Source organism: Watersipora subatra, chromosome 1 (genome assembly GCF_963576615.1).
Source record: "Watersipora subatra chromosome 1, tzWatSuba1.1, whole genome shotgun sequence".
Taxonomy (NCBI): domain Eukaryota; kingdom Metazoa; phylum Bryozoa; class Gymnolaemata; order Cheilostomatida; family Watersiporidae; genus Watersipora; species Watersipora subatra.
The window spans coordinates 25,705,834-25,733,287 of NC_088708.1; the positions used below are offsets into that span (position 1 = coordinate 25,705,834).

Sequence of the window (27,454 nt, forward strand, 5' to 3'; positions counted from 1 at the left end):
ATAATATAAATCAAAAGCACAAATGGCTTGTTTCAAATTAAATGCTTCTAATGTAAAGTTTAAAACGTTTTTATCAAAAAGTATAGAGATTTTTCTATCACTTGAGATTGGTTTGTTGTTTGAGGTGATGTTATTGCCAAGACATTTTTTAGATTGACATTGGCAAAACTTGATCGTTGTTGAAATGCTCAAAAGAAAGACATCTTTTTCTTTTGAGCGTTTTACCCATGATCAATTTTGCCAATTTTTCTTGAAGTTTATGCAAAGATTACCTCGCTTTACCTTGCTTCCGAAGGGCAATCGCTAAGCGGATGTTTGGTATAAATCAAATTTCACCAAACCTTTAGAAAAATCGTTGACAAAAATATTTTGCCGATGGTGGTAATAACGATGCTTATGAATTACGAAAAGTTGAGGTTTACCTCTATGGCTTGGAATAAAGTGATTTTCTAAAGCGATAACAACCGTTTCGGTAGTCGTTGGGCAAAAAACAGTTCGAGTTAACAGTGTTGAGTTCGAGTTATCTATAGCAATTTATCATTACGTGGGAACGGACCAAAGAAACCGTTTGAGTTAACCATGTGTTCGAGCTATCCTTTGGCGAGTTATCCATGTTTGACTGTATTTCTGTTCCATCAGAGCTACAACTGTTATTTTTATGACTGGTCTTACTTTTATCATTCTAACAGTTCTTTGCACTTTTGCCCTACTCCCTCTTCGAGTTAGTCGTTCTTTTTATACCCAGACTTCTACTGTCTCACTACTAGGGCAGTTCTTTTTATGGTTTATAAATATGTACATCTAATATATTTGAAAGGTATACGCAGCTTTAAAACTACTGAGTGACTTCATCTGTCACTGCAATCTTTAAGATATGATGTTTTATAACTTGCTTGCTGTAAAATAAGCTCACCCGATTGTTGCATCAAAATCTTAGGTAAACTTTGTATTTTACTAGTTGTGTTTTTCATGACCACAAACATAAAGAGAACGAATATGTATTGCTACTTTTATTGCGCTATGTATATTTTCGCCAGAACCACTACATATTGTTTTATAGTGAGAAAAGAAAGAGGGAATGTAGCATACCATCTTCGCCGAGTGTTATTGATGAATCACCTCAAAAGTTGTCTACCCTCATTGATGAGTCATCACAAAACTTATCGCACGTGTTCACTAACTCACCAGCCAAGAGTGATGTCCTCTCTCCAGTCAGTAGCAGACCAAATCAGCTCTCCAATCATTTGACTAACAGTGACGGGCCTGCTGTGAAACGATTTAATCTAGCCAGTCTTTCTTCAATCAAGGTCGGACCCAAATTACCAGTGTTCATTTTTCGCATTCTGTTCAATTTTAGACATCGGGCAGAAGTGTAGTAGGATTATTCATACATTTTGACTAACACTACTATTTTAGTTTTAACTAGGAAGTGCAAACTGAATGCACTAGAGGTTTGTCCTTGCACTCGTGTCATGAATGGTCAGTCTTGTAATGCTATATATGCATGTATGTCCAGAAGAGCTAGGAGCAAAAAGACAAGTTCTAACAATAGTAATGGTTTAAATCCAGTTTGTATCTAATCTAATTGTATTTATTCCTTTGAGAGATTCTCACACTAATCTCCACATGACCTTGTGTCTGCCTGTGGTTGGTGTTGCCAGACTTCTGACAACATGAAATTTAAATAAAATTCGAGAGTAGCATATAAGGAACAGTTGGCGTCAATAGTTATGGTTTTGTAAAATTTTAGTAAGCCGTCTCGGTTTGAGGAACTGTCTGGTTAATTTATAGGAAAATTGGCCTAAATTTTCATATACATTTGTATACTTACATACATGTAAGTTCTGCAAAAAAAACCTTGTTTGCGGGTGGTAGTGAACATTTGACTGCAGGTTTTTTGAGGATATTCAACTTAATAGCAAAACTGCTTATATACTACTTTCAAGCGTTCATAGTTCTAAAGGCTCCAATTTTAACAGATGTTTGAAGATCTGCTTACCTTGCATAAATATATCATGCCAACCAGGTGTTCAATCAATTATTAGCATGACCACCTATCCGTTCAATTAACCCACTTACTGTTATACTACTCTGTGCTGCTCTAGTGCATCGATATTGCCACTTGGTTTAACATTCTTTATGAGCGTATATTTCCCTACTTTATGACAATATTGTATGCTGACCATCAGGTAGTCAACCAGCTATTCCAAAGCATGAAATTAAAATAACTAAATGATTGAATTTAACTTTCCAAAAAGCCTGCACTTGCCCATATGACAAATATCGCAACTGCATTATGATTTTGACCAGAGGCACAGCCGCTGAACCAAATTACTTACCAAGTCATTATTTTACTTCAAATGTACTGAACATCTCGCATTATGAAGAGCTGATTTTATTTAAACTTACCCTCAGGTGCTACATAGATAGCGAATTATACATTTGGGCCTTTTAGGACTCCCTCACAGCTTACCATGAAGTATTTTAGTGTTGTGCGGTTTTTCACCTAAGCATTTCTCATGATAATTAGGATAATGGTCGACGGCAATGATTTGTAGGCATAGCTTGATTGTATTATTGTTCTGGTTTGTGTTACACAAACAGGCCTTTTGGCCTTGGCGCAATTTTAGGATACGGATTATCAATCATCTCAACCTTTAACCCCAGCATTTGACTCAACTTCTGAGGAGCGATGTAAGTCCAAAAGAGATGAAAGCGCTAACAGTATGACCCCATCTGCCCTGGAAAAGCTCACAGAGATTCTCGAGGAGCCGATAGTGTTTTCTGCTACAAAAAGCGACTCGGCTGAAGCAGATACTCAACCTTTGATAAATTCACCAGTCAACAACCCAAGCGATAGCAAGGCGATCGCTACTATATTACAGGAGGAGACAACTAAGACACATATTCATGAAGATGAGCAACGCACTGCGGAGTGGAGTGACACTCCTATGGATGAGTCACTTAATGTATCTGCTATTCATGCAACTACAACAGTCAAAAACATGCAGAGTCAGCGAAAGGTCAAGGGAAATATTTTAGCTGAGCTATTTTCGAATGTAGATGAAGCTGAATGGAAAAATGCGGGTGGTAGCAAACCCCTGCCTACATCGACGCCGTTGCGTAAATCAAGGTTACCTCTCCATAGTCAGGAGAATACCAGACCTGGTCAATCACGATGCGCAACGCAGAATATATTTATGCCTCCTGTTGCCAATGATGTGAGTGAGCATCGGGTTGTTCGTAACCATGCTCCTCCCCCAAATGTTAAACCCTTACATCAAGCTTTCAACTGCTCTCTGATGACGGACCCTAACTCAACTATTGCCGGCTCAGAATTGAACAGCTCCTATCACCAGAATATCAGGATTACGGTTCAATGGAAGAACCGGGTTCTTCTCATCCCTGTACCAAGGTGAGCACTATTCATGTACCATGACCCATCAAAACAGGTAGGATGTTCGACTAAAGCATACAGCACGTTTCATAACTTCTGAAATATTTTATCAAAATTGGTATCACGTTGTATTAAAACTGTCAAACCATGTGTGAGAACACTTTCAGCTTTGCTTGTATACAGAATGGCATATATGACAAATGACATATATGTATCAGCGGGGTTAAAAGTATTTTGGAAGAACTTCATGATTTTCTTATGCTGTTCTTGACTACGATGAGGTTTTCAAAGCGCTGAAAAAATAATCAACCATTGATGTAATATTATGCCAGTTCGTACTGAACTGAAATTCGAAGCAGCAAACTCATGCATGGTCTATTATTCCTTAACAGGAGTGAGTCACCATCAATCGCATGGTTGGCAGAGGAGTTTCTTCGACGTCTTTCCAGACGGAGATCAGCTCAAATGGTTCCCAAGCTTTCACACGTGTTTCTTACGCGTGCTAGCGATGGAGCAGAACTGTTCTCAGAAGATGCAATCTTAGACATCCTGGTCGATAATGAAAAGGTTTGTTCAGCACTCCAACACCATCTCAATCGTTGCAGATATAAGAATTTAGAATTAGCATAGAGGCTGGGGTATATTTTGTAACTGAAAGCACTTGTGAATGAAGCACTAGCCGTTGATATGTGGAGGTGTTAACAATGAGTTTAACTTACTCCGTGATCATAAGCTCTAAATTGAAACTGATATTTTTTTGATGATTTGTATATTTCTGAAAATGCGGAGCATCATTTGAGTATATTCTCTGATGAACTCAATCGGAATAAACACTTCGCTTGATACTTTATTTGAATGGTTTATTACGAAAAAATACATTTTTATAACTCGGCTTTTAGCTGGTGTGGACACACCCATTGTTTTCAGCAATCAAGCGCGTGTGTGCACTAAATCAGTACTTTTTGGTACTGCAGACAACTCCAGTTTCAAAAGTGTTAAAAGTTGTGAATGAAGCAGTCAATGATGAGATAATAAGTATTGAACGTGAGATGCTGCCTAGGTAAGATTGGCTCACAGAAACATGGCAACCTCTTGATTGTAACTATGTTACAGGTGGTGCTGATGGAAGAGGACAAATAGATTCCAAGGGTTTCAGTCAACTATTCTATTTTATAGCAGCATTCCTTTTGTATTGTATACATCAAACCTTTTTAAAATATTATATATAAATGTATATCTATGTTAATTTAGAAAGTTTTTAAAGAAATAGAGCGCTAAATGTTATCAACCTGTAATAATTATATGAATATAATGCCAAAAACGGTCACAATTTATATAAAAACTAGAAAACCTATCTGCAGTAATCACGTAACATTAAAATAGTAGCAACGAAAAACAGCGTATAAATGAATGTGCAGACCACAAGTGGTCATCATTGACCTGCTGCAGCTTGTCCTGCTGCAGCTTGTCCTGCTGCAGCACTTGCCGAGGCCTTTCGTCATGGTAGAGAGGGCTCAGCTTTGCATCTAAGCAACTGCATGTTCTTTACAGAATGGTTTGCCATCTCGCGGGTAGAAGGGCTTTCCTTCTAGCTGTGTTCTGCATACCTAAAATACCGCAGGGTGAAAGCCATTTCAGATACAAGAGAAATTATATAAGATATCATTTGCATTGGACATAAAAAATTTAAAATCATACCGTGTGCTAGACATACGATTACAGAATGCATTAACAATATCGATAGGCTTCAATTGTTATTGAATGTAAAAACACTAATGATAAGGTTCAGTTTTTGTGTGATGATATCTATAAAATCAGATGCCAAACTGAATCTGCATAAACATAATCTAAGTTGTAAAGTACCGTTTTCACCTAATTAACAAGATATGAATAAAAACCATTTGCTGCTAGTTTGTCATTGCGCTATCCACGTCCGTGCTGATTTCTGGACAAAAAGAGTCACTAGCAGAACTATTCTCTCCCCAATACTGGTGGTAGATCAAACTAAACAATAAGTCATGCTGATGTTTTCCACTGCCAAGAGGCACAGGAACTAGGTTTGCTAAAGCCTATAATGCCAAGTTCTCTATCGATAAATTGCATTTATTACCACTGGCAAGCAATTGGTGCTGACCACTAACTACTACGAATGCTAATTTTTTATAAGACATTGAATAAAAAAAGACAAATTTCTAAACTAATTTAGGCAGATGGATAACATATAGCCTCGTTAATGCAAATAAAGATACGGCAGTTGCCTAACATGGTGCTTTTTGACTGAGTGATATTACAAATGTACTTTGTAGACCAGTAGATTAAAACGGTTACTTTGAAATTAGAGAAAGTACGTGAATATTTATGTTCATTTTACACAAAATTGTCGATATTTAGCATGTCCATTTGTTCAGGGAAATGTGAATCAAAATTCGAGTAACCTCAGTAAGAGTTGGCGAGCATGTCTTCTAATGTTAGTTAATAACATTCATATATTCCAGCATCTAATTCTCATTACCAAATGCTAATGTCATAATTGTTTATTTTGAGCTACATGTACTACAATGCGATTATAGTGATAGGATTACAATGTTTTTATGCATGTTTTCACATTTTCAACATTTTTGTTACCTTTCATGTATACGAGATTCGGACACAGCTAAAGGAATAAATACCTGCACAATAACTAGGATTGATCTCATTATTGTTCTATAACTGTACTGGTATAAAACATGGCCCTTGAAAATTTAAGGCAGTAAAAATTTGTTTTTATCAGCATTTATTGGCTCTCAGCACTGACTTGTCATTACAGCGCTTTCAAGCTTGTAAGAGTTCTTTACTTACTGCTAATTGGTTGAATCCAGCGGCAAAGGTGAAACCAGGAAATGAACCCTATATAAAGAGACACTCACCCCACAAACAAAGCATTCTGAGTGCCAGTTGGCGTCTAGAGCCTCAATCCACTTATCACCGGGCTCAACTGGGTAACTGCAACCGGTGCATTTAGTTTGAAACAGGCGCTGCCAATCTACAACATAAAAGAATAAATACACATGCAGAGAATCAAGACAAAATACATGTATATTGATGCATGCATTACTAATTGTTAGATGTGAATGACAATGAATGAACAGCTTAAGCTCCCTTAACATTTAATAGGAATCCTTATGAAAACATGCCTTTTAATGTTAACATGTTAACAGTGAGATGATTCTGCATATTCCACTTTAGAAATAAATCTGCCAAAAGAAAATAACATTGCTAGCATGCAATGTTATAGAGTTTTTGGAAAAATATTTCTTGCGCAATATTTTATATCGGATCTGCTTGGATGATACTGAAATAGGTAACTTTGACAGTAAACCAAAAGTTTAGTGATTGTCTTATCAAAAACCACGCAAGGGACATTTTTTAAGTTTAAAAAAAAAGCTATGCATCAGCATTTTTACATGAAAAACAGTAAGATACTAGATGCTAGTTACAGCGAAGAATGAAGTTAAATACAAATCACAATTCCATGTTTCAGTGGCAGCTACAACATGCCAAAACTCTTAAGCTGCATGTACACTAGCTGTTAATCTGACAGAGTTTACCAAAATTTGGTTGGTCGAACAGTCAAAACAATTGATTATTAACCAATAAGAAACTCAAGGAATAGGTGGTCAAAACTCAAGTTCAATTTTCACATGATACAAATCCACAAACAATCTACAAATCTAATAAATTTTAACTTTTAATTTGACATACCAGAAACTTCGCTAACATAAAATGGTTGTCAGTAAAATCAGCGGCATCTCACAGCTTTCAAGAGAGCACTTTGAACAACAAATGAATCACCTGTAACTGGCTAAGCTTGAAAGTTTGGGCAAATACTCAAGAAGACAACCGTTATCAATCTACTGTAACATTTTGCCGAACAACATCAAAATAAGGATGTACACATTTGACCTTCTAATTGGAAAAAACGATTGGCTTCCCGCCATGGGCCACCATAACAAATAAAAAACCAAGAAATTTACGAGATGTACACGCATAATTTATCTTCTCTTTCATTGTAAAATGGCGGCACAGAATTTCACTAAAATCTACCTGCATACTTAACTCACTAATGGAGTTTCCTCAACTCTATCTATGATAGAGTTGGTAGATTATGGTAGAGTAGGTAAATACATTACCCTGCGGCTACCGCTAAACATTCACAGCGTTGTGAAAAAGCATCAGGTTTAAATAATGTATATGGAGTCACATATCAATCAGTTAAAATGTGTTTTTGACTAATATTACCTTTCATGCAGTAAGGTCGTCCTTCCTCTACATGGAAAGCTCCACTGCTGATTGCATCCCCACACTCGTCACAAACGAAACAATTGGGATGCCATGTCTTATCCAAAGCATTCACAGTATCCTGTCAATAAGCCATTATCTGCTATAACAGAAGCATCTATGACGATGCTATACGACAATATACGATAATATTGATCTATACGATAATATTGAACAATATTGAACAACTATGCATAAGGATTAAATGATTAATATGATGCAACTTCTAATGGTGGCCATCTTTAAATGAGTATATTCAAGATGATACAGAACCTCATACCAGACAGAAAACATTAAAGTAAACCAGGTACTGATTATCAAAGTCCAAAAACACCTACCAAAACATTTATAAAAAGGTGACACACCTGAGCTAGAACCATAGTGAACGGCATTGAATTTTGTATTTTAGACATCCTTCCAAAAGAGAACTGCAGTTTCTCATGCATGTATTCATTAACAAACTGTATGAATCTTAGAAACATGCTGTACAACGGATCTTTTTGATTGCAGAAATACTTTAAATTTTCGTGCTTATTATCTAGAAACAAACCAACTCTTCAACTCCTAACTTAAGTGTACAGCCCTTTAGTTGTTCTACAACTATAAATGACCAACTGTATACCTATACCATTCCTTTTACCAGCCTATAGCTAATTATGGTAACTATTACAATATTTCACAACTTTTCTTTTCATCCTAGGTAATTTTTAGTAGTGAAATTTTACAATGAGCTAGCCATATCATTAGTGAAAGATAAACAACTACAGAGAAATAGATAGTTTCTGTACGTATCTTCAACTGTGAGTCTACATAATGATATAACCTAGTGCGGCACACAATGTACTTGTTTTTACTGATTACTAGATAATTTGCTAAAATTTTGTGTACTGACAGGTGAATAATATTTTTTATGTAACTAGTATATGTTACAACATTACATACATATGTGACTTGTTTCCAGTGAACCTTAAGGCACGCATGCCTTAATTTATATTATCGTTGGCTGTTGTCCATCTGTCTTTCTGCTTTTTTCACCACAAAGCGCTCTTTATCCTTTCATAGGCAAAATCATTCTGAGCTTTGTGAAGGCGGCCAATTAGCTCAGTCTGGTGAGCTGAATGCCTTGGGTTCGAGCCCCAGCCACTGTCCGTATGTTCAGTTTTTCTGTCACAAAGCACAGGGAATGAAAATTGGGTGATATTTTGGTTGTTTCATTAACTGCATGTACAAAATATTGTGTTTTCGTCGAAGTCGGCGTATTTAAAACAACTGCTATTGTAACACTAGAATAATAAGCTTCAACTTCCTTACTGCAGTTTATGATTTCTGACAAGCTAACATTGACTCGAAGTCAGTTTTCAGTTACGACGAATCTGCGAGGCCTCTTCAACGAATTTCAATTTTAAATCTCAATCCGATTTCAGACAAAAAGAATTTTAATAGAATTTATAATCTGTCAAATGAGGACCAATCGTTCTAACAAATCAAGTATTACGTAAATTATTTCTCATTCGTACATTACAAAAGGCTTATGAATAAAGAGAGAGAGAGTAGACAGTTAACAGTTTTTACCATCAGTTAACAGGAACAACGGTAAAGAAAATCACTTTGAATAATCTTTGTTTTAATTTCATTTCTGAACAAGTTGAATGAAGGAGGTAGCTGGCACTAAGCTTGTAAATATCTATATATCCTTTATGGTGGATGATTTATCCTGGATGAAATATTTGACAATAAGCTGCATAAACATTCAGTAACAGCATGATTGTTGGACCGTAGTATTAGTTTTGGCTTTAAATCAACTCCATAAATGTGTAGAGAGGAAATCATTAGATGAAGCCTATACTGCCGCTCTAAGACTGGGCGAAGAGAGTTAAATCTACTCATATCCGTAAAGATGGACTACATTTAGCTAGTCTTGTGATTAGTAAATAAAGTGGCAATTGTTAAATATTAGTTTTAACTAATCATAAGGTACGTACAACAACTCCGAACCATACCTGTGACTGCATGTAATAAAGGTTACATTCATATGAGCAATCGGCTATGTGTGCGCTACAGAGACTTCATGAGAACGACAATACTACTGTAAAACAGATCCGAGTGTATATGAATTTGAGAACTCTGAATAAGTACAAGTTGACCACTCTTTGTATTATTCATGGTAAGCTAGGCATGCCTACGAGAGTTTCTATATATATACAAATGTAGGAAAGACTTAATTATGTTACGTTATCAATCGACAATAAAATCTGACAGGAGAAATATAAAATTGCCTGCTAACATGGTTTTTACCCTACGGTATTGCCCATTTATACACGTCTGCTTTTCAAACCTCATACAAATGCTGAATAGACAGACAGCAGTTGTTAGGCTAGCATGTAGCCTCCATCATGTCTGAGATAGTGCTGCTACCTCCCATGCATGGCTAGATGAGAGACCAGACATTCTAGGCAAACCTCTATAAACATTTAAAAAAGAATGCAGGTCTGAAACATCAATTTTCAATTAAAGTAGAATTTGGCAATGTGTTTTACCATGTATCAATGACAACTAAAAATAAGACCTACCCCAATTATGGCTTGTCTGCACTTGGCGCATTTTGGGGCAAAGAAATTCTCGTAATCGTTCTCACAATAAATATTTCCGTTGAGTTCGACGAAACCCATGTTCACCAGTTCGCTGTTGCACTTGGAGCAAGTGAAATGGTTTGGACACCATGACTTGTTGAGGGCCAGCACAAATGGGCCTCTGCAATCGTCAAACTATTTCAAGTTGTTAACCAACACTCAACCATTACTTCTATCACGTAAATCGCAATACAAAAGCAGTAAATTTGCTATGAATATTTTATAACCACAATTAAAAACATACTGCATTTAGGGTGCTATTGATGAATGCGGTATGCAGTACTAAATCATCTATGCTTACTGTGCAATTATGCTAGCTCAACGATATTCGATTGCTGAGGGAACTATTTTGATGATTGAAGGGTAATAACAGATAAATGCTTGTTAAATGGCGATTTGGTTATCGCAGCCTACTTACAGTAACTTGTTCTATGGTTTTAATAGTACCTCGTGAGGCACACGTTTTCCCACTGCTAACGATGGCTATGTTACTTGATCATTGAGCACTGGTGTACACCCTGATCATTGCAGATACCAGGACTATTCCTCACAAAGATGAGGGAGTATGCCATTAAACCTTGAATATTTTCCTACAGAATGATATTATTCGATCGATTTAAAAGCTGGCAGATTCGCCGGCAGACTATTCCGGGAATAGTTGAAATCTGTAAATAGTTAGAGTTGTCAGCTTTTTGTGAGAAGGGAGAATAACTGCTACCTAAAATTAGTCACCAGGCGTAGTCAGTAAACATAGCTGAGTGTCAAACTCTTCTGTAACCAACGCCGGGGGTTAGAATTATGCCCATTGCCGATGCATAACAATTCTTTACAACATTATTCATGACGTAATCACCTCAAAAGTTGCTCTAGCAGTTTTTCACTGCGAAATCCCCTCCAACAACTTGTAATACTGGAGTTGATGAAATTGACAATTATGATTCTGATTTAGACATTATGGTGTGTATATGATTTGATTTGCAGATATGTTTACATATAGAATAGAAAAGTCAACCAGAAAGTTAAGCACATGATATATGCATGTGGAGGTTTCGTACTCTATTGCTAGCTGGATTCACGGATAAATTTATTCACAGATGTGTTCCTCTGCGAATAAACTAGTCGCCAATAGTACGAAAATGTATAAAAAAACAACATCTGCGAAATATAATTCCGTGAATAATATTGTCTTGTAGGGTATTTGTGTATACCATATGCATAGCCCCTAAGCTTAAAAAATTCGTAATCACCACTAAACAGCATTTCTGAAAGACTCCGTTGCAGCAACTATGTATCTATCTAAAAGAACCCGAGCCTAAAACTAGAAACATTTAGATATCTGAAGAACCATAACACTAGCATTACCTTCACTTTACATGCTATCCTAGCGCTGCCTTCACTTTACATGCTATCCTAGCACTACCTTCACTTTACATGCTATCCTAGCACTACCTTCACTTTACATGCCATCCTAGCACTACCTCCACTTTACATGCTATCCTAGCACTACCTCCACTTTACATGCTATCCTAGCACTACCTTCACTTTACATGCTATCCAAGCGCTACAGCGGCCCTAATGATGACCCTAATAAAAAGTATTTTATTTTTTCTATATAGTATATGTAAACGCGTGTCAATTGAAAATGACATCGTTATTATATCGTGATATCATTGTTTGACAAAAAGATGCAATGCAAGAGATCTTACTTTCAATGAAAGGTATTGATATGAAACACTCAACATTTTAATATTAGCCGATGATTTCAGTTTTTTAACTCTAAAACACTTTTAACACTATCATAAAATCTATAGAATAGTCGAGATGCCAATAACATCCTTTTATAGAATATCTAGATATTGGTAGATGTCAATAACATCCGTTTATAGAATATCTAGATATTGGTAGATGTCAATAACATCCGTTTATAGAATATCTAGATATTGGTAGATGTCAATAACATCCGTTTATAGAATATCTAGATATTGGTAGATGTCAATAACATCTGTTTATAGAATATCTAGATATTGGTAGATGTCAATACCATCCGTTTATAGAATATCTAGATATTGGTAAATGTCAATAACATCCTTTCATCCCTAGATATCATTAGTATGCATACAAGTATCCAGACAGCCGCAATTAGAGCACTCATATGATAAAGCAACAACTGCTCTCATGCTCAGTTTTAGCATTGTGTTACAGCTAGCAAAATCTTCTTAAATAGATTGAGAAGAAATGCTCCAACTCTACCTTATATCAGTATCACATCTTGCGCAAACAGGTGTTTTGTCAGGGTTAGCTGATTGTTGGTTAATGGCGGATGTTCCCTTGGTTACCACGTTGTCACCAACAGGCGCTTGAGTATTTTTATTAGGTGGCGCTGAAGAAGGAGCAAAGGGTTTTGGTGCTCCAGCCGGCTTGGGTGGACTAAAAATCAGTTGATATAACATGTAGAACCAAAAACTAACATGAAATACAAAATAAAAGGTTTTAGAAGCTATCAAGCATTTATCACCTACACGAGTTTGTCAATGAAAGATGCAACGGGAATTTCTTTACATCAGCAACACCAGAGTTCACAATGACAGCTGAATGTTCTAAAAACAATGGCAGTCGAATAGCCAAACACGCACGAATGGCTCCAGAATATATATTTTGTCACCTTGAAGGAACTTGGTAGCATCGTTATATATAACCAAATTTCTCTCTCACATATACTTACTTGTAGCTAGTTGGCTTATAGCCAGTATCTCTATGTTTATCAGCGGGTGGGGGCTTATAAGGACCTGCCTGAGGAGCAGGAGGCGGACCTGAACCAGGCCTGCCACCGCTATTGTTAGCGTCTGCATGAACTGCGGCCCAAGTTTTCGATGGAGTGTATTTTCTAGGCTCATTGCCAGGCTGATTTACAGTTGAGCTGCAAAATGCACAGCAAACACGGATGCCACACAGCGCACACACCTAGCTGAAGGAATGAACAATTGCAAACCATGCAAATGAAAGACAGAAACAGTAATAATACATGTAGATACAAAGGCGTTTATTGCCGATTTGACACGCATAAAACCAAGGCATGACATCTGCCAGTCATTTAATCGGACGCACGCAAGAGCCTAATACAGAAACCCATAATAGTAGGCTGGCATAAAACACTTAGGAATAAAAGCTTGACTTAACTGATTGCGATACAACCTCTGCTACCAAGAGAATAGAAAGACAAGGAATGAGTATTATAATGGAAATTATTAGTGCACTACCTCTGCCAGGGTGCTTTCTGCAAGAAGCTACCAGGATCTGAAAGAGAGAACAAGAATGTCTACGAGAAAGACTAGACTAGAGAAGTGCAGCACATGCGAGTTAAAGTAAACAAGGGGAGACTACTGCTAATATGTATGTTATAATAGTCATTGATATAATTATCTATTTGTTTGCTAGGGCTCGGGCCATTTGATCAGTGTTTGGAAAGTCAGGTAAATTAAGAATGAAAATTCTGGCAACGGTTAAATATTAGTACATTGTGAGGAAGATGAAACGCGAATGTGTGTCGAGGCTGAAAAGTTAGTAAGACTGACAGATAGCCTCTGGCCAGCTATGTTGCTATGACTTACGCTTGATACAGACCAGACGGATTGTTATAATTTTGAACCTGAATTGTGGGCTCGTCTACAAATCAACAGCTACACAGTAACAGTGCTAGATTACAATAATTGGGGAGACAAATCCAACATCACTGCAATGAATGCTTAGCAAAATACTAGCAATATTGAGCATATTTTTGTCATCGTATTCAGTTTGTCAAATTTAATTTTTTGACATTAAACGACGCTTATGATTTGAGAGGAAAGCTGGTTGTTTAAAATGATATCTTTTTTCAGTCATAAGTCAATCCCGCTTGGCAGCATTTCTTCACGTTGGTCATGACAGAGCAGTAGAAGCCAATAAAATCAACCAAACATTAGATGTATAGTTAAAAACTTTCCAAAGTCTATATCTTAGCATACCTCTGCCAGAATCAATCACGGTTTGCAGAGTTTTAAAAGAACTAGACTGTAAGTTAGGATTGGTGTAGGGACGATACTGCGGAGTCTCCGATACTTGCTCTTTGTATCTTGCACTCTCAGAAGCCTGCTTGCCAAAATCTTGAAAACTTGGTGAGACCGGCCTGAATGTCAACACATGCACAATCAGAAGCGGAATAGGTGCAACAGAGACAATCTCAACAAAACATGATCGCAAGTCAAGCAGTAAACAGCGCATGCGGAGGAGGGAAACATACTGTAAAAGTGAAGCAACATCAAGACACGGCAATCTGCTCAATGCATCCGGCATCGTACATAGAGCTATAATAGGCTAAATGTCATAAAGCATGACAGTAATGGTTTATTGTAATTTGAAAGCCGGTGGAAGGGAGGGAGCAATTCTAATGAACACTTCAATTGTGGGGGACTGCATGGAATCGTTCATGCTAACTTTTGCTAGTAGTGATACCTTGGCTGGCTACCAGAGTTGTTTACACTGAGATTCTCAGTCTTCCGAGTAACAGCGGCAACATCGGCATCAGGAGCGGCGGATGGTGTCTGAATTGAGCCCCTAAAAGCAATTGGCAAGCGGCATAATAATCTATGTTATTTGGTTTATGGAGTCTAGCTTACAGAGAATGGCTACAAACATGATAGACCATTCGCCCTAAATACGAAGTACTATATAAATAGCTTTCATTCTGTCCATTTTCTGCAGAAACATGTAAGAGGGAAATGTCAGTTAGTTTATTAGAGGTTATTTATACTGGCAAGATATCTGTAGATCAAACATCAGTAACAAGCCGAGGCGTGTGAAAAGGAAAATGAAGAAGATATAAAAGTAGGTCAGTAACCACATGAAGAAGTCTAATTGGCACTTTGTAGAAGCAATTATATTGCACAAAGGTAATAGGTTCTTGCCTAATGCTAATATTTAAACATGATTCATGCCGGAGCATCTAGTGAGTTGCAGACAACTCCAAATCTATTATCAGACTAATCTATTACTAGAGGCAGGGTAATCAACACATCTAAAATTTGCATTAACAAACTCCTTACAATTTATATAAAATAATTGAACCTACGAGCTGCAGACAACTAACTCTAAAAGACATGCCCAATTTATTGCTAGAGACAAGGTTACCAACAAATTTAAAATTTACTATAACATTTCATAATTTAAAATAATCAATTAATAATTAAAACATATAATTAGAAACTTAAATGCTTTGCACTTTATCATTGAACATGAGACTGCGTGCAGTAAAGAGTGTATGAATGAGCAACTTGAATGCATTGAACTTTGAGATGAATAACTTGTTCAAAGGGTGTAGAGACACAACTCCCAATACATGTGAAAGTTTCTCAATTACAAAGTGAAAGAAAACTGATAACTGTCAAAACAATGAAGGTTGTGTAAAACTTAATACTTCTGACTACTATATTGATAGAGCTGTTTTTCAGAAAATTAAACTAATGTCAAACGTGCATTAAATGAAAAGTATTTCTCGTCCAATAGCCCGTTACTTACTACCTAAGACGCTTTAAGATACCGGTTTGTGACACGACGAAAACTTGTTCCTGGTATTCAATTGTAATTGAGAATTGTGTGTATCGATAGTCAATTAAAGAGTGTAGGCCTAATCACATGTTAACTTGGCTGAATCCTAGAATCATACCATGAAATAGAGTGGCAAGTTTGGACGATATTGAGAAAATCCGGAGACACTAAAATTGTAGCAACTGAGGATGAAATCCACGTTAAGGTTAACTGACAGCAAAAATGTTTTTGCAATATCAGTAGCAGATAACATTACACATTTCGGTTTGAATAATAATTGTGCATAACTTCAACAAAAAACCAGATTTTATCAACATTTTCAAGTCATGAAAATGTAAAGAAAGTTTTGCGATCTTTGCAAAATACTGACCAGAAACAGCTGCGGCGCTATATTATATTAAAATCGCTCGTTTTATAAACTAAATTATCTATAAATTGTCCATTCAAATTCCTTAGTTTTAAAATAAAGGCATGCGTTAATAAGTTTTAAATACATGTATGTGAAATCTGAGAATAGCTAATTTTTAAAGAAAATCTTTAATTAAATAAAAGTCTGTGTAAAAAAAGAATTTTTTGCTAAAGCAAGCCACAATATGATATGCACAAGCTGGTTAGTGTAATTACAAAGAAACAATTTGAAAATTAATGCAGGACATATAAATACGACACAGACTTTTTAGGTATCTGTGAAATCTGCTTCTAAACGAAATATCATGATTAGATTTTTATAAATAGATGTAATTTTAAAACTCTGTCAGTCAAGCTTTAAACTAACTTGAAATATAATTTCTTTCAATATAATTCAATTAAACTGAATTAAATGAGTATAAACTCAAAAAGACAGTTAAATATATAATTGCATGTAACAATAGTATTTGTCAGTTTTGATGGAAAAACAATCCATGCAAATGCAACTTACTCATCTCGCACGCGTCTACGGACAGGTTTGTCACTTTCTGAGGTGTCGGCGGCTTTGGCAGACCTCTTTGGTACTGCATCTGTTCGCTTCGATGACGGTAGCTCAGCTGCCTTAGATTTAGGTGTACTTGCGCTTGTTACTTCATCAGCAAATCTAGTCTTACGAGGTCTACTATAAGTGTCCGTGTCGAGATTACTCGAGCGATACTTGGATGAACTGCTGCCGTAGCCAGAAGTTGGTCTGCTGCGCGAAAAGTCGGAGCGTGGGGTGTATGAACTCAAGGTATCATACTTGCTAGTACGATCGTATGAATATTTGGGCAAATAAGACGAAAACGACGAGCTTGGAGAATAATGACTAGAGCTATATGAGCTGCCAGGGCTACCGTAGTCTCCATAACGACTAGAGGATAGGTTCCCTAAAGAACCGCCGTAGGCACTACTTCGACCGCTATAACCTCCGAGTCCGCTACCATAGCCTGAAGACAAAGAAGATTCATAGTTAGAGGAATATCGGCTGCCGCTAGATGGCGACGTATAGCTGCTACTATGGTAGCTGCTGTTGCCGGATGGCGAGGTGTAGTTGTAGCGATGGTAGCTCATGGCAGCTCGACAGATTATCAACAACTGATAGTTCTCGAAACACTGAAGCAGACAAACTGAAATGAAGCTCATTACGGAAATGTATAATCGGTGGGTGTAACCTTTCCATTGTACAGTTATTGCTCCTTATGCCTTCATTAGACTGATGAAACACCTCAATAAAAGCAGCAGACGAATTCCATTACACCACCGACCTGAAGCACCTATATGTAGCGGCATACAATCCTATTAAAATTTGCGAATGCACTACAAAAAGGCAGAGAAAAATACGGCATACCTAGAAAGGTTTAAGGAGATCCTATTGCCCGAGTTAATTATCGCCTGTTGAGCTTCCTGGTGCCTCATAGAAGAGGTAGCCGAGCCATTGATCTCCAATATGACGTCACCCACTTTCAGACCTGCCTGCTCAGCTATGCTTCTAGGATTCACCTGCACGAAAACAATGACAAAATCAATTTTTCAACAAAGAAGTAAGGGGTGAATGCCTGAATGCATGATCAGTGAGTAGACAGGCGTGAGTCAAATGTGCTACAAATAAATTAGTGTACATTCTTCAAGTGCCTCCAGTCATGTACTAGTTTTATAGCAGGTCAAAGAAGTGAACAATCTTCATTGGAAAATAAGTAGGCCAATCAAAACTTATTGAAGTGCATTGTGTCAGCTACTTCGGTTGAAATGCTCTGAAGTTATTCTGGAGTAGTCTTCCCATTCACGTTTAAAAATATAATTATGAAGTGATAAGCCGATGAACAATGCAGTTTGTTTGCTAAGTCGCAGTGCCTCAGTTTAGCTGAACAAGTAGAAGCAAAAATATACCTACTTTTGAAAACTTTTAAAAAGAAACTGAACAGAAAGCAGCATTAAATGATCTTTAGGAACTAAAACTTGAGGATAGATAAGCTTTAAGCAGAAGGTAATTGTTGATATCAGGTCACCATGCTAGTGTGTTGCATCGGGTAGGCATTTCATTCCAGAACATACTATAAGCATGACTGTTATGCCAACAATGTGCATAAAGCGGTGAGCCACATCGCTTGAGGTGACTCCAAATATGGAAAACGATAAATGAGAGGAGACATTAAAGTGATTCTTGTCTGGAGGGCGGGGAATGAATAGTGTGTGTGTATCTGTAATCTGAGCTGTACGGAGTTACATTAGCTATTTGTGTTAGGCTGTAATCGCCTCCTTAAAAACTAGGAAATCGTACCTGCCTAAGAATACAATAGTCCAAAATGCCCATAATTTACTAACCACTAAGAACCCTAGCTACCTATACATGTGATTGACGAGCATGACAGCGGCTAAAGGCAAAAGTACAACGTAACTTGTGGCTACTGTATAAAAATGCTATGGGTAAAAGATGATTGAATCTACAGTATGGAAGAACATTAGTACCAGATGGTTTGTTCTTATCTGCGAGACAAGTTATCTGCTGTAACATTAGGGATATGCAAACAAATACTTGATGAGAGCACTTCACAAGTGATGCGCCATGCCTATGCTTCCCAGCATAAGATAGGTATAACATCATATCGTGAATGTTCACCACCACTTACCTATCCTTAGTTACAAAGTTGCGCAAACTAGCAGGCGATACACAGAGCTGTACAGGGTGCACTCATAAAGACACAAAATCATCAATCGACCATGCCAACACACTGAATATTCGATTCACAAAATCTCTCGAAGACAGAAAAGGGTGTTATTGAAAAGGGAGCTTCGAGCGGAAGCCTTACGATGAATGAATATTGAGAGGTGACATTTTAAAAATCTAATTGAAAAAACCAAACATGATGATGCGTGCATTTTTGTTCGTACAACAAAAAATAACAACCTACAAGCTAATCTGATCAATATGCATTTGTGTTTACTCGTTGTACGCAATCAGAGGAGCTGTAAAGTTTGTGTATAAAACAGTACCTGAATGTTGTAACAGATACAGCATGAATAAACAAAGCTAATATCTAGACTTAATGGATACAGCTAGCAACTCAGGAAAAATTTGTACGGTTCTTCGAAAGTTCTTTATTTGTAACTAATAAAAACTATGATATTAAATTGGTGTTTCGCAGCATGCTCGGCCTTGTTGATAGAAAAGGCAGTCATTTGACTCACATGCCACACACTAAAATTGGATGAGGTCTACAGAATTCAAATCAAGAATATGAAGACTGTGTGTGACGTTTGTATCCATCCACTGCTTTTATTAATAATTGGTTTCTTATGAAGTCTGCTATACGAATGAACAACCCAACTGCAAACTAGAATGACAGACAGGTCAACCTTTCCATCCTTAAAATTTATGTCAAACCTTCGAATAGGTGATTATTCGACATGCTTTGAACACCACATTTCCATGCTCTACCTTAATTGAGCTCCAGATTTAACTTGTTCTATCAGCTGCTCTACAACGAGTCCTGCAAGCAGTCAGTGCGTTAAATTATGGAGCTCAAATCTTGCGAAACACGCAAGATTTGACAAGTCTGATGAGAAGATACAGAATAAATTTAGCGTATCAAATAACACTCCCGCTCTCTGAATAAGTTTCAACCATCCAATGAATCTAGACTGAGGCCCTAATCATAAAGTATCAAGTTAGTATTAGAGATCGTGAGGCAGTTTGAGTTGCAGTGGTCATTTCGAAGAATAATGCCATCGCATTCCGCATGATGAGCACTGCACTGTTATGAGCCATACAAAGCCAAGTATCCGCAATTAAGCTATAATTGCAAAAACTAAATATCATTAAGAGATACTTTCCAATGTTTTAGAATGATCTGACCCTTGACTCTGTTTTTCAAGTCTAAAATTATAGGTTGGCGAATATATAATTGAGACATTTATGTGTCGATGAGTACACTTAGCAAAGACCATTCCTATAATGAATTGGTAGCTTTTACATTCTTGTGATCAATTTTATACATTTGTTCAACTTGAAACAGATGATTCAACCGTTTCACCAGTTTTTTAACCTCGAATTGCGCAAATGCAAGTTTTTGTATGAGCATCAGTTTCTATCAAACAATAAAAAGCAGAAAATTCATTTATAGCATTGTATTGTCATAACGCCAGAGAAAGTGTTGGAACGATTGACAGAATTCTAGCAAAGATAAAATAACACTTACAGATAAAGCAAGCTTAACTTCATGACACTGTTCTGAAACATGCAGGAATCTTTCGCTGACATAAAAATTTATCCTTGAACACGTTTCACATTATTGAAAAGCGTAATACTTTTATTAATGACATAGATAGGGCCTATTGCAGTTTTTGTAACACCTACTGCACCCAATTTAGCTTCAGCAAAATTAGTAGAAGGAGAAGACTCTAACTAATTAATTGATCATATAAAAAGCTAAATAATACAAGTTAAAACACTTTCAAGGCATTGTTTAAAACGCTCACTATCAAAGGCTGTGTATACATTAGTCTGAACTTGAACATGTTGGCAATGCATGTGCCATTCTGTATCAAGCATTACTGACAGACCAATAAGCTGTCCTAAAATGAAATCAATAAACATGCTTAAGTTGCTTCCTATTTGTGGTTGATGTTATACCATCTCTCTTTGACAGCACTCATTAACAGAGTGATTAGGCTGAAGACCTCTTAAATTTAACGTATCGCAATTTAACTTGCGGTGTGCTTTCGTACACCAGTATTTGAGACTAGGATTTGAAAAACGCCATCAATGGTTTATTACGTGTAGACTTCAAAACGTGCTATGCAAGTATAATGAATTATTGTTTAATAGACCTACACATTTCTATTAAAAGCAAGTTCACACAGTATTATTTTGACAAGTGCAATACCAAACAGTAAACATTTTATATGACATCAGCAGGTATTTATCATAGATTATTGTTTAAGCCAAAATACTAACTATGAATTTTTTTTAACAAATATCACTGTTTTAAACTATTCCGTTAAACTGGTCCATTAATCAACTATTTCTGCTTGTTTACCCTAACTATATCACCGCATAGCATACCAAACTGGTACACATACGGCTTATGAAGGTTGAACGGCAAAAACAAGGGTTTCCTATCAAAATTTTTAGTAACTGTTGGTCATTTTTCAGTCATAATTAAAAAAATTAATTGAAATCCTCTTTTGATATTTTAGTATTCTAATAGCGGTATGAACCATACTACTAACTTACTCTTTGAACCATAAGAGGTGATCTGAAGTCGGCACCACCTTGCAGACGAAACCCCCATGGTGACGCTCCATTAGGTCTCTGTAATACTGCAACAAACCTCGACATTTTAAAAATGTTGCCACAAAACCTTGATAAACTGCTTGTGAAGCGAGTGTAAAATCCTATCTTTCCTTCCTTAATCACCGCTAATCCATTTCCGCCATCTGCATTTGCGACAGTGCGATTAATTTTATCGTATCGTTTTAATGGCGTGTGTGTGGTTTGCATTTTTTGTACTTTTTATGATTGGCTAACAGCACAGAATTTGGCAGTGGTGTTTGCATTTCGATAGCTTTCTTTTTTAAAGATGCCGTGTCTTTGTTGACTGATTTATAAAATCGGGGTGATAGCATGTTATAGATGTTTTATAAATATTTGTATTTATTGCCTGCATTTTCCTATTCGTAGTTTGAAATGTTTAATACGTTTGCTATTAACATTGTTTTCGCTACCATTTGTAATGATCGATGCGACTGACCATTGTAGTTCGCTAGTATTTTCAGCGTTGACACATAAAACAACAAGTTTGTGCAATACTTGAGAATACATATAACATGTATGCAACGATGGTGTGATGTAGTTGCGTTTATGTTTTTCTAAGCCAACTAGAAATAAATTCTATTTTTCTCCACAACTCAATAACGTCGCTTCATAATTTTGGGATAAACGGGATTATCTGATGAATAAAGTATCGGGTGATAAAAAAAATCATCGTTGCGTGTCATTTGCTTACCAATATTATTTTTCTTCAGTGTGACTGTAATTAAGGTACCCATGCAAACATGTTTGCTCATTAGAATAGATGATTAATGCTTTTGAGTTCTCATCTTTAATATTTTTTCAAGGACGCCTAAGCTTTACATTCAGTATTATGCTATTGGCGCCATAAACACATCGACGGAGATTTGAAAACGATGTAAATTGATACGAGTTTGATATAGAAAACATTGTGCCATCGGCTGTAACAAGACTGTTACTGTTGGGATCAATGGAAGAATATAAGCCATAGGCTTTTTCAGCCATATCAGCATCCATTACATAGAGGTTTCTTTTTACAATTTTTTCTTGCTTAACTCAGCATTTGCTTTTAGAAATGTTATGTTCCAGTCTACACCCACTCTGATTACATAAGTTAGTTTGTCGGTGTGATATGCATTTACCTGTAATATATTTGGTTGCACATCCAATGATCATAATGACTTCATGCTTCCATTTATTTTTCACATTTTTGAAAGCGTGATCCGGGGTTTCTGGACTTCCTGGTCGAGAGGTTTTTCTGAGTATTTTGACTCAATCCGCCTTGGCGTATTTCAGGAATACACTTATCGCATTAAAAATCAGCAGTTACAGAAATCTAGCTTCAAGATTTTCATTGCAGTGTGTCTTTGTTAGTGCATGTGTATAAATCTCAGCTGTATTGAATATTAAGACATACTACTCATACCATATGAAGGTTGGAGGTTAAAGACATAATCTTCACATTTGGGTCATTAAGTTGGTTGTGTGGAAGTTATGAATGCCCAAGTTTTATGCACAGCCAAATAAACAAGCATAAAATTTGAGAACTTGACTGCATAAAAATTTAAGAACCAAAATTACATTGCTTTATGTTTTTAGTCTATTAGTTGTCAATATGTAATATCGTTGGGATAAGGTCACAGATACTTGTGACTTTTGTCTACATTTAACAAAAAATCTTGCCGGCTGCTTGGTTTTGCAAACCAATACAATCATTTGCTCAAAACGAGGTGTGTGGCTTCATATATGTTTGACATCGTTACAAGGCAAAACGCAAATAAACAATATTTTAAACATCTTGGTTGTGAAAACCTGATATATTTTTACTTGAATCCTATCCTATTTTTCTGCAGAACATGAAAAGACCCTAGCTTAGAATTTGTGACCTTTATAATGATTAACAGTTTACAAATTTGAGTCCGACTGCATAGAATACTGTCTATAAACATCAGAAAAATGGAAGCACGCCTGTACAAACCTCAAAATTTTTAAAGAAAAATTGAAGCTTCGTGCATTGATGCTGAAGAAAAGTAAAGTGCATATCAAAAGATAAATCAAAAGATTAGCCCATGAGGTTGAGAATATAGATACCTGTAACAATATGTTATGTCTTGCGAATGCGTTAAACACAGTATAAAGATAGCCCCTGATTTTTAAAGCCATATTTTTAAAAGGGAGCCACAAATGTGATTTATTGTAGTTGTAAAAACATTTTGCTTTTAGTTATCATACAAATAGGTAAATCCAAGATGTGGATTAATTGTGGTATTCATGAAATTTTAGCGGGTTCTGAAGCTATATAGTTTTCATAATTGATAAGTAATATATATATATATACATATACACAAAATAGATAATAAAAGAGCAGTGTAAAATTTGATAAAAACTGTATAACTTAGAGTTTCATGCTAAAAAGATGTTAAAATATTTAGCACTCATCAGACACAGAGTGTCTGATGAGTGCTAAATATTTTAACATCTTTTTAGCATGAAACTCTAAGTTATACAGTTTTTATCAAATTTTACACTGCTCTTTTATCTATGTTATAGATCAGCTCAGGAAACTTCGAGCACTTTTATGGACAACGGGATACAATTCTGATGATTATATATATATATATGTATATATATATAACATATATAATATATATATAACATATATAATATATATTATAAATATTATAACCTCAATAAAATTTTTGACATATATATATATATGTCAAAAATTTCATTGAGGCTTTTATTAAAGTATATAAAATCAAAATCTCTACGACTTTTAGACTTCAAAAAAGCCTTCACAGTAAAGAGTAAGGGATTACAGCCTGATGTACGACAACATCACCTTTGTAAACTTGTCTTGCTGTTTTATTAAAAGGAGTTTGGTATTCTATGCAGGCTTTCTACTAGATTCACCACTGCTTAGACTTTTTATGATTTTAAAAAGTATGTTTTCTGCTCTCTACAATTAGTATTATGCTAATATGACCTTTATATTGCGAGATTTTGTAAGCTTTGGGTCTGCTTTATATCACCAGGATCATATTTCTAAGACTGCTTCTGCACATTACAGATTTTAGGTATCGAACTTTGACTCGCAATTACAGGGTAGTTACACAGTTTTTTATTATGTTGTAAGAGAAATATAAAATATTTTGTATTATAGTCATCACAAATGTTTGGAACCAAATACCATAAAACCTCTAATTGAAAGCCATGGCGTTTTATTTTTCAACCTTGCCTCTTTACTGACTGTCAATTGAAGGTGGCGTTAAAAAAGAAGCTGGTGTTGTATTGTTCAAATGGCTTGTCCGATTTTTGGGAAAATAAATTTAGCTCTTTTATGGGCGAAACGAATGTTGCCTATATTTTGTCTTTTCCTTCCAGTGGACTGATATTAAACCTTTTAAATGCAATAAATCTGCTAACTTACCTCTAACTTGTCAAAGATATTTAAAAAATATGCATTGGGAAGCCAAGAAATATCTTTACCAGTTGTTATCTCTTGCTTACAATTAATCTGCGATGATATTATAGCCTGTGCCTTGCTTTGCAATTTGTTAAAGCTTTCAATGTTTTATTTCATTCTAAATTTGAAGGCATATTTTTATTATAAATCAATGTTTAACGATGTTAAATAAAAGCTTGTCGCACTCATTGATATGTTGGCTACAGTTAGCAGCCAAAACTAGGTTTTTATGGGCTATAGAAGAGGAGTTATGTGCATCGATCCATTGTAAGCCGTGTTAAGATAACCGCAAGGATGCTATTAAATAATATGCTATAAATCTGCATATTTATAAGTTATAAAATGATAATTGATCAAATGCTACAAATATGTATAATAATGAACAAGTGACATAAACGAACCATATTTATATTACATGCAGAAACAAACAATTAACATTTTTAAAACAAAAATATTTGCATCGTTTGCTCGGATAGCTGCGTTATGCTTGTTGCTTGCGATGGAACAAACTTCTTCCAGTTGTCCAATACCTTCCACAATGCTTCCTGACATCAACTCTTTTTCTGCACTGTTGAATTAGCCGATATTGGCCTCGAAACAATTTTTGGCTGAGCAAAACCTTTATGCTTTGCATTTAGCACAAATGCAACGCGTAAAAGATTTGTTCGCAAAACGTCACCTTTAGTCTAAAACTAGTTCATCTAGCATCGTAAATGAAAACAGTTTTGCATATACATGTACTTTGAAGTATCAAGACTGCGTTTAACAAGGAACTACTACTAGCCTGAGACATGAATTATTTTTATGCCGTCGCTTTTAAAGTTTTTACGAAAAAAAATGAAAAGCTTTGGAATTGGACAACGAAAGAAATAAATGACTATTGATGTAAACGATTCATTATTAATACGATTTTGTGGACACTTTTCCACTGATCGATTCATATTATGGGTGCGTGAAGATCAAAGAATGTTAAAGTGGTGGTCCAATGGAGGTGGCGTTCAATTAGAGAATGGGGCTCTATTTTTCAACCCTTCTCCCAGGGTGACTTTCAAATAGAGGTGGCGTTCAATTAGAGGTTTCACAGTGTAAAGTCCATCAGTTCAAGAAGAGTCGCTTGCTCTTATCTAAAACTTGAACGCTGCTAACATCTACTTACTTGAGGCATTTTAATGAATCTCCCCATATTTGCATGTTTAAAACATTAAATTAGTATTCTCTGTGCATACAGAAACACTGGAAAATGTGATGTCTGAGACTCAATCCAACTGGTCAATGGTCAGATGAGACTCTTTCTCTGCTGTATCATTACTAGTGCTGCATGTTAATGCAATTTTTACTGTGCATTTTTGTGTTCAATGAAAACTACATTACCTATTGATATGTAGCATGCCAGTGGATAAAGGAAGCTAGTGTTTTACAGTTATGATATACAACATCAAAGATGAATGACCATTCGTTGTTGGCTATTGGAGCACTTTTCATTGCTCATGTCGGGTGTGCAGCTGCAACAACACAGACATATTATGGTACAGTTGGACTGACTCGCTTTTCACATGGTAGGATCTTAGTCTTACCTAATATAAATGGAACTATAAAGTACTGGAAAATTGATAATAGAGATGTGGACTCGCAACCATTTGCTATCACCAAAGATGGAACAGTGTATTCGTTGTCTCCATTGGTTGACATAAAAGCCGCGCAAGTCAGCTTCGGTATCGGAGCTCTTGACACTTTGAGTGGGAAATATTCTTCTCATCGAGTTGTTATAGAAGTATTGCACTCCTCTAACTCAGAGCCTGTTCATAGGCTGCATCGATTTCGGAGAGCTTCGGACATCTCAATATCAACCACAGTGCAAGAGACAGTTCGTGAGGTCAATCTAGACTATTCCGGTCAAGGAATCCCAGATGACCCTAACAACCGTTACTATTTACTCGAAGAAAATGACACTCCTTTCAGCCATGCAGAACTGACCAGTGGTAAACTGGTAGTCAGTCAGAGCTCGCCTTTGGATTATGAGACGGCCCCTTCTCATCAGTATTCTGTCACCGTCTTGGTAAATAACACTGGCAACTCAAATGGTAAGTTATTTAAAAAATGTGCATATAACCCACTACACATAGTGTTGAAGATAGATAAAAATCTCCGATGTTTAGCTCTGCCAAAAATATGAAAACAGTCCAGTTTCTCAATGAGTATATAAAGTTTTGCATACTGAGCAATTACAATGTACAGTTGACAACATTTCAACATCTCATCAAACTTGGGGCAGACATGTAATTTATTTTTGGTATGTAACCAAACATGAATAAATTGTTATTGTA

General features: G+C 36.2%; 3 protein-coding genes across 6 annotated transcripts in view; 2 read left to right on the forward strand and 1 right to left on the reverse strand.

Moving 5' to 3' along the window:
- Positions 1-4,618, forward strand: part of LOC137402173 (tonsoku-like protein) — a 26,756-nt gene extending 22,138 nt beyond the window's left edge. Inside the window, exons 20-23 of the mRNA XM_068088656.1 lie at positions 1,061-1,307; positions 2,631-3,415; positions 3,790-3,964; positions 4,511-4,618. Coding sequence (XP_067944757.1) covers positions 1,061-1,307; positions 2,631-3,415; positions 3,790-3,964; positions 4,511-4,537 — 1,234 coding nt within the window. The 3' untranslated portion in view covers positions 4,538-4,618. The remainder of the gene's footprint in view (positions 1-1,060; positions 1,308-2,630; positions 3,416-3,789; positions 3,965-4,510) is intronic.
- Positions 4,561-21,786, reverse strand: LOC137402182 (PDZ and LIM domain protein 7-like). 4 transcript variants are annotated; one of them, XM_068088681.1, is made up of 11 exons: positions 21,608-21,786; positions 17,723-17,874; positions 14,833-14,934; positions 14,346-14,506; positions 13,953-14,007; positions 13,067-13,261; positions 12,595-12,771; positions 10,285-10,465; positions 7,676-7,796; positions 6,304-6,419; positions 4,564-5,004 (listed from the first exon to the last, which is right to left on the reverse strand). In XM_068088681.1, the coding sequence occupies exons 1-11, from the start codon at positions 21,710-21,712 to the stop codon at positions 4,924-4,926; spliced, it is 1,446 nt and encodes a 481-aa protein (XP_067944782.1). In that variant the 5' UTR covers positions 21,713-21,786; the 3' UTR covers positions 4,564-4,923. The 4 variants fall into 4 exon arrangements, with proteins under 4 accessions (XP_067944766.1, XP_067944774.1, XP_067944782.1 ...); XM_068088665.1 differs by lacking the exons at positions 17,723-17,874; positions 21,608-21,786 and adding an exon at positions 16,844-17,477 and having other exon boundaries at positions 4,561-5,004; XM_068088673.1 differs by lacking the exons at positions 13,953-14,007; positions 17,723-17,874; positions 21,608-21,786 and adding exons at positions 13,602-13,638; positions 16,844-17,477 and having other exon boundaries at positions 4,563-5,004.
- Positions 21,787-26,559: 4,773 nt separating this feature from the next.
- LOC137385536 (neural-cadherin-like) overlaps positions 26,560-27,454 on the forward strand; it is a 77,762-nt gene continuing 76,867 nt past the window's right edge. The window contains exon 1 of the mRNA XM_068072016.1: positions 26,560-27,211. Coding sequence (XP_067928117.1) covers positions 26,572-27,211 — 640 coding nt within the window. The 5' untranslated portion in view covers positions 26,560-26,571. The remainder of the gene's footprint in view (positions 27,212-27,454) is intronic.

Bases quoted from the DNA above. Each gene is read 5' to 3' on its own strand.
- LOC137402182 (XM_068088665.1), bottom strand. From the start codon at position 17,445: ATGAGCTACCATCGCTACAACTACACCTCGCCATCCGGCAACAGCAGC. The intron at 14,935-16,843 runs GTAAGTTGCATT...AATTGCTTTTAG, and splicing joins CGTAGACGCGTGCGAGATGA to GGGCTCAATTCAGACACCAT. The intron at 7,797-10,284 runs GTAGGTCTTATT...GCTTATTGACAG, and splicing joins GCAGACAAGCCATAATTGGG to GATACTGTGAATGCTTTGGA.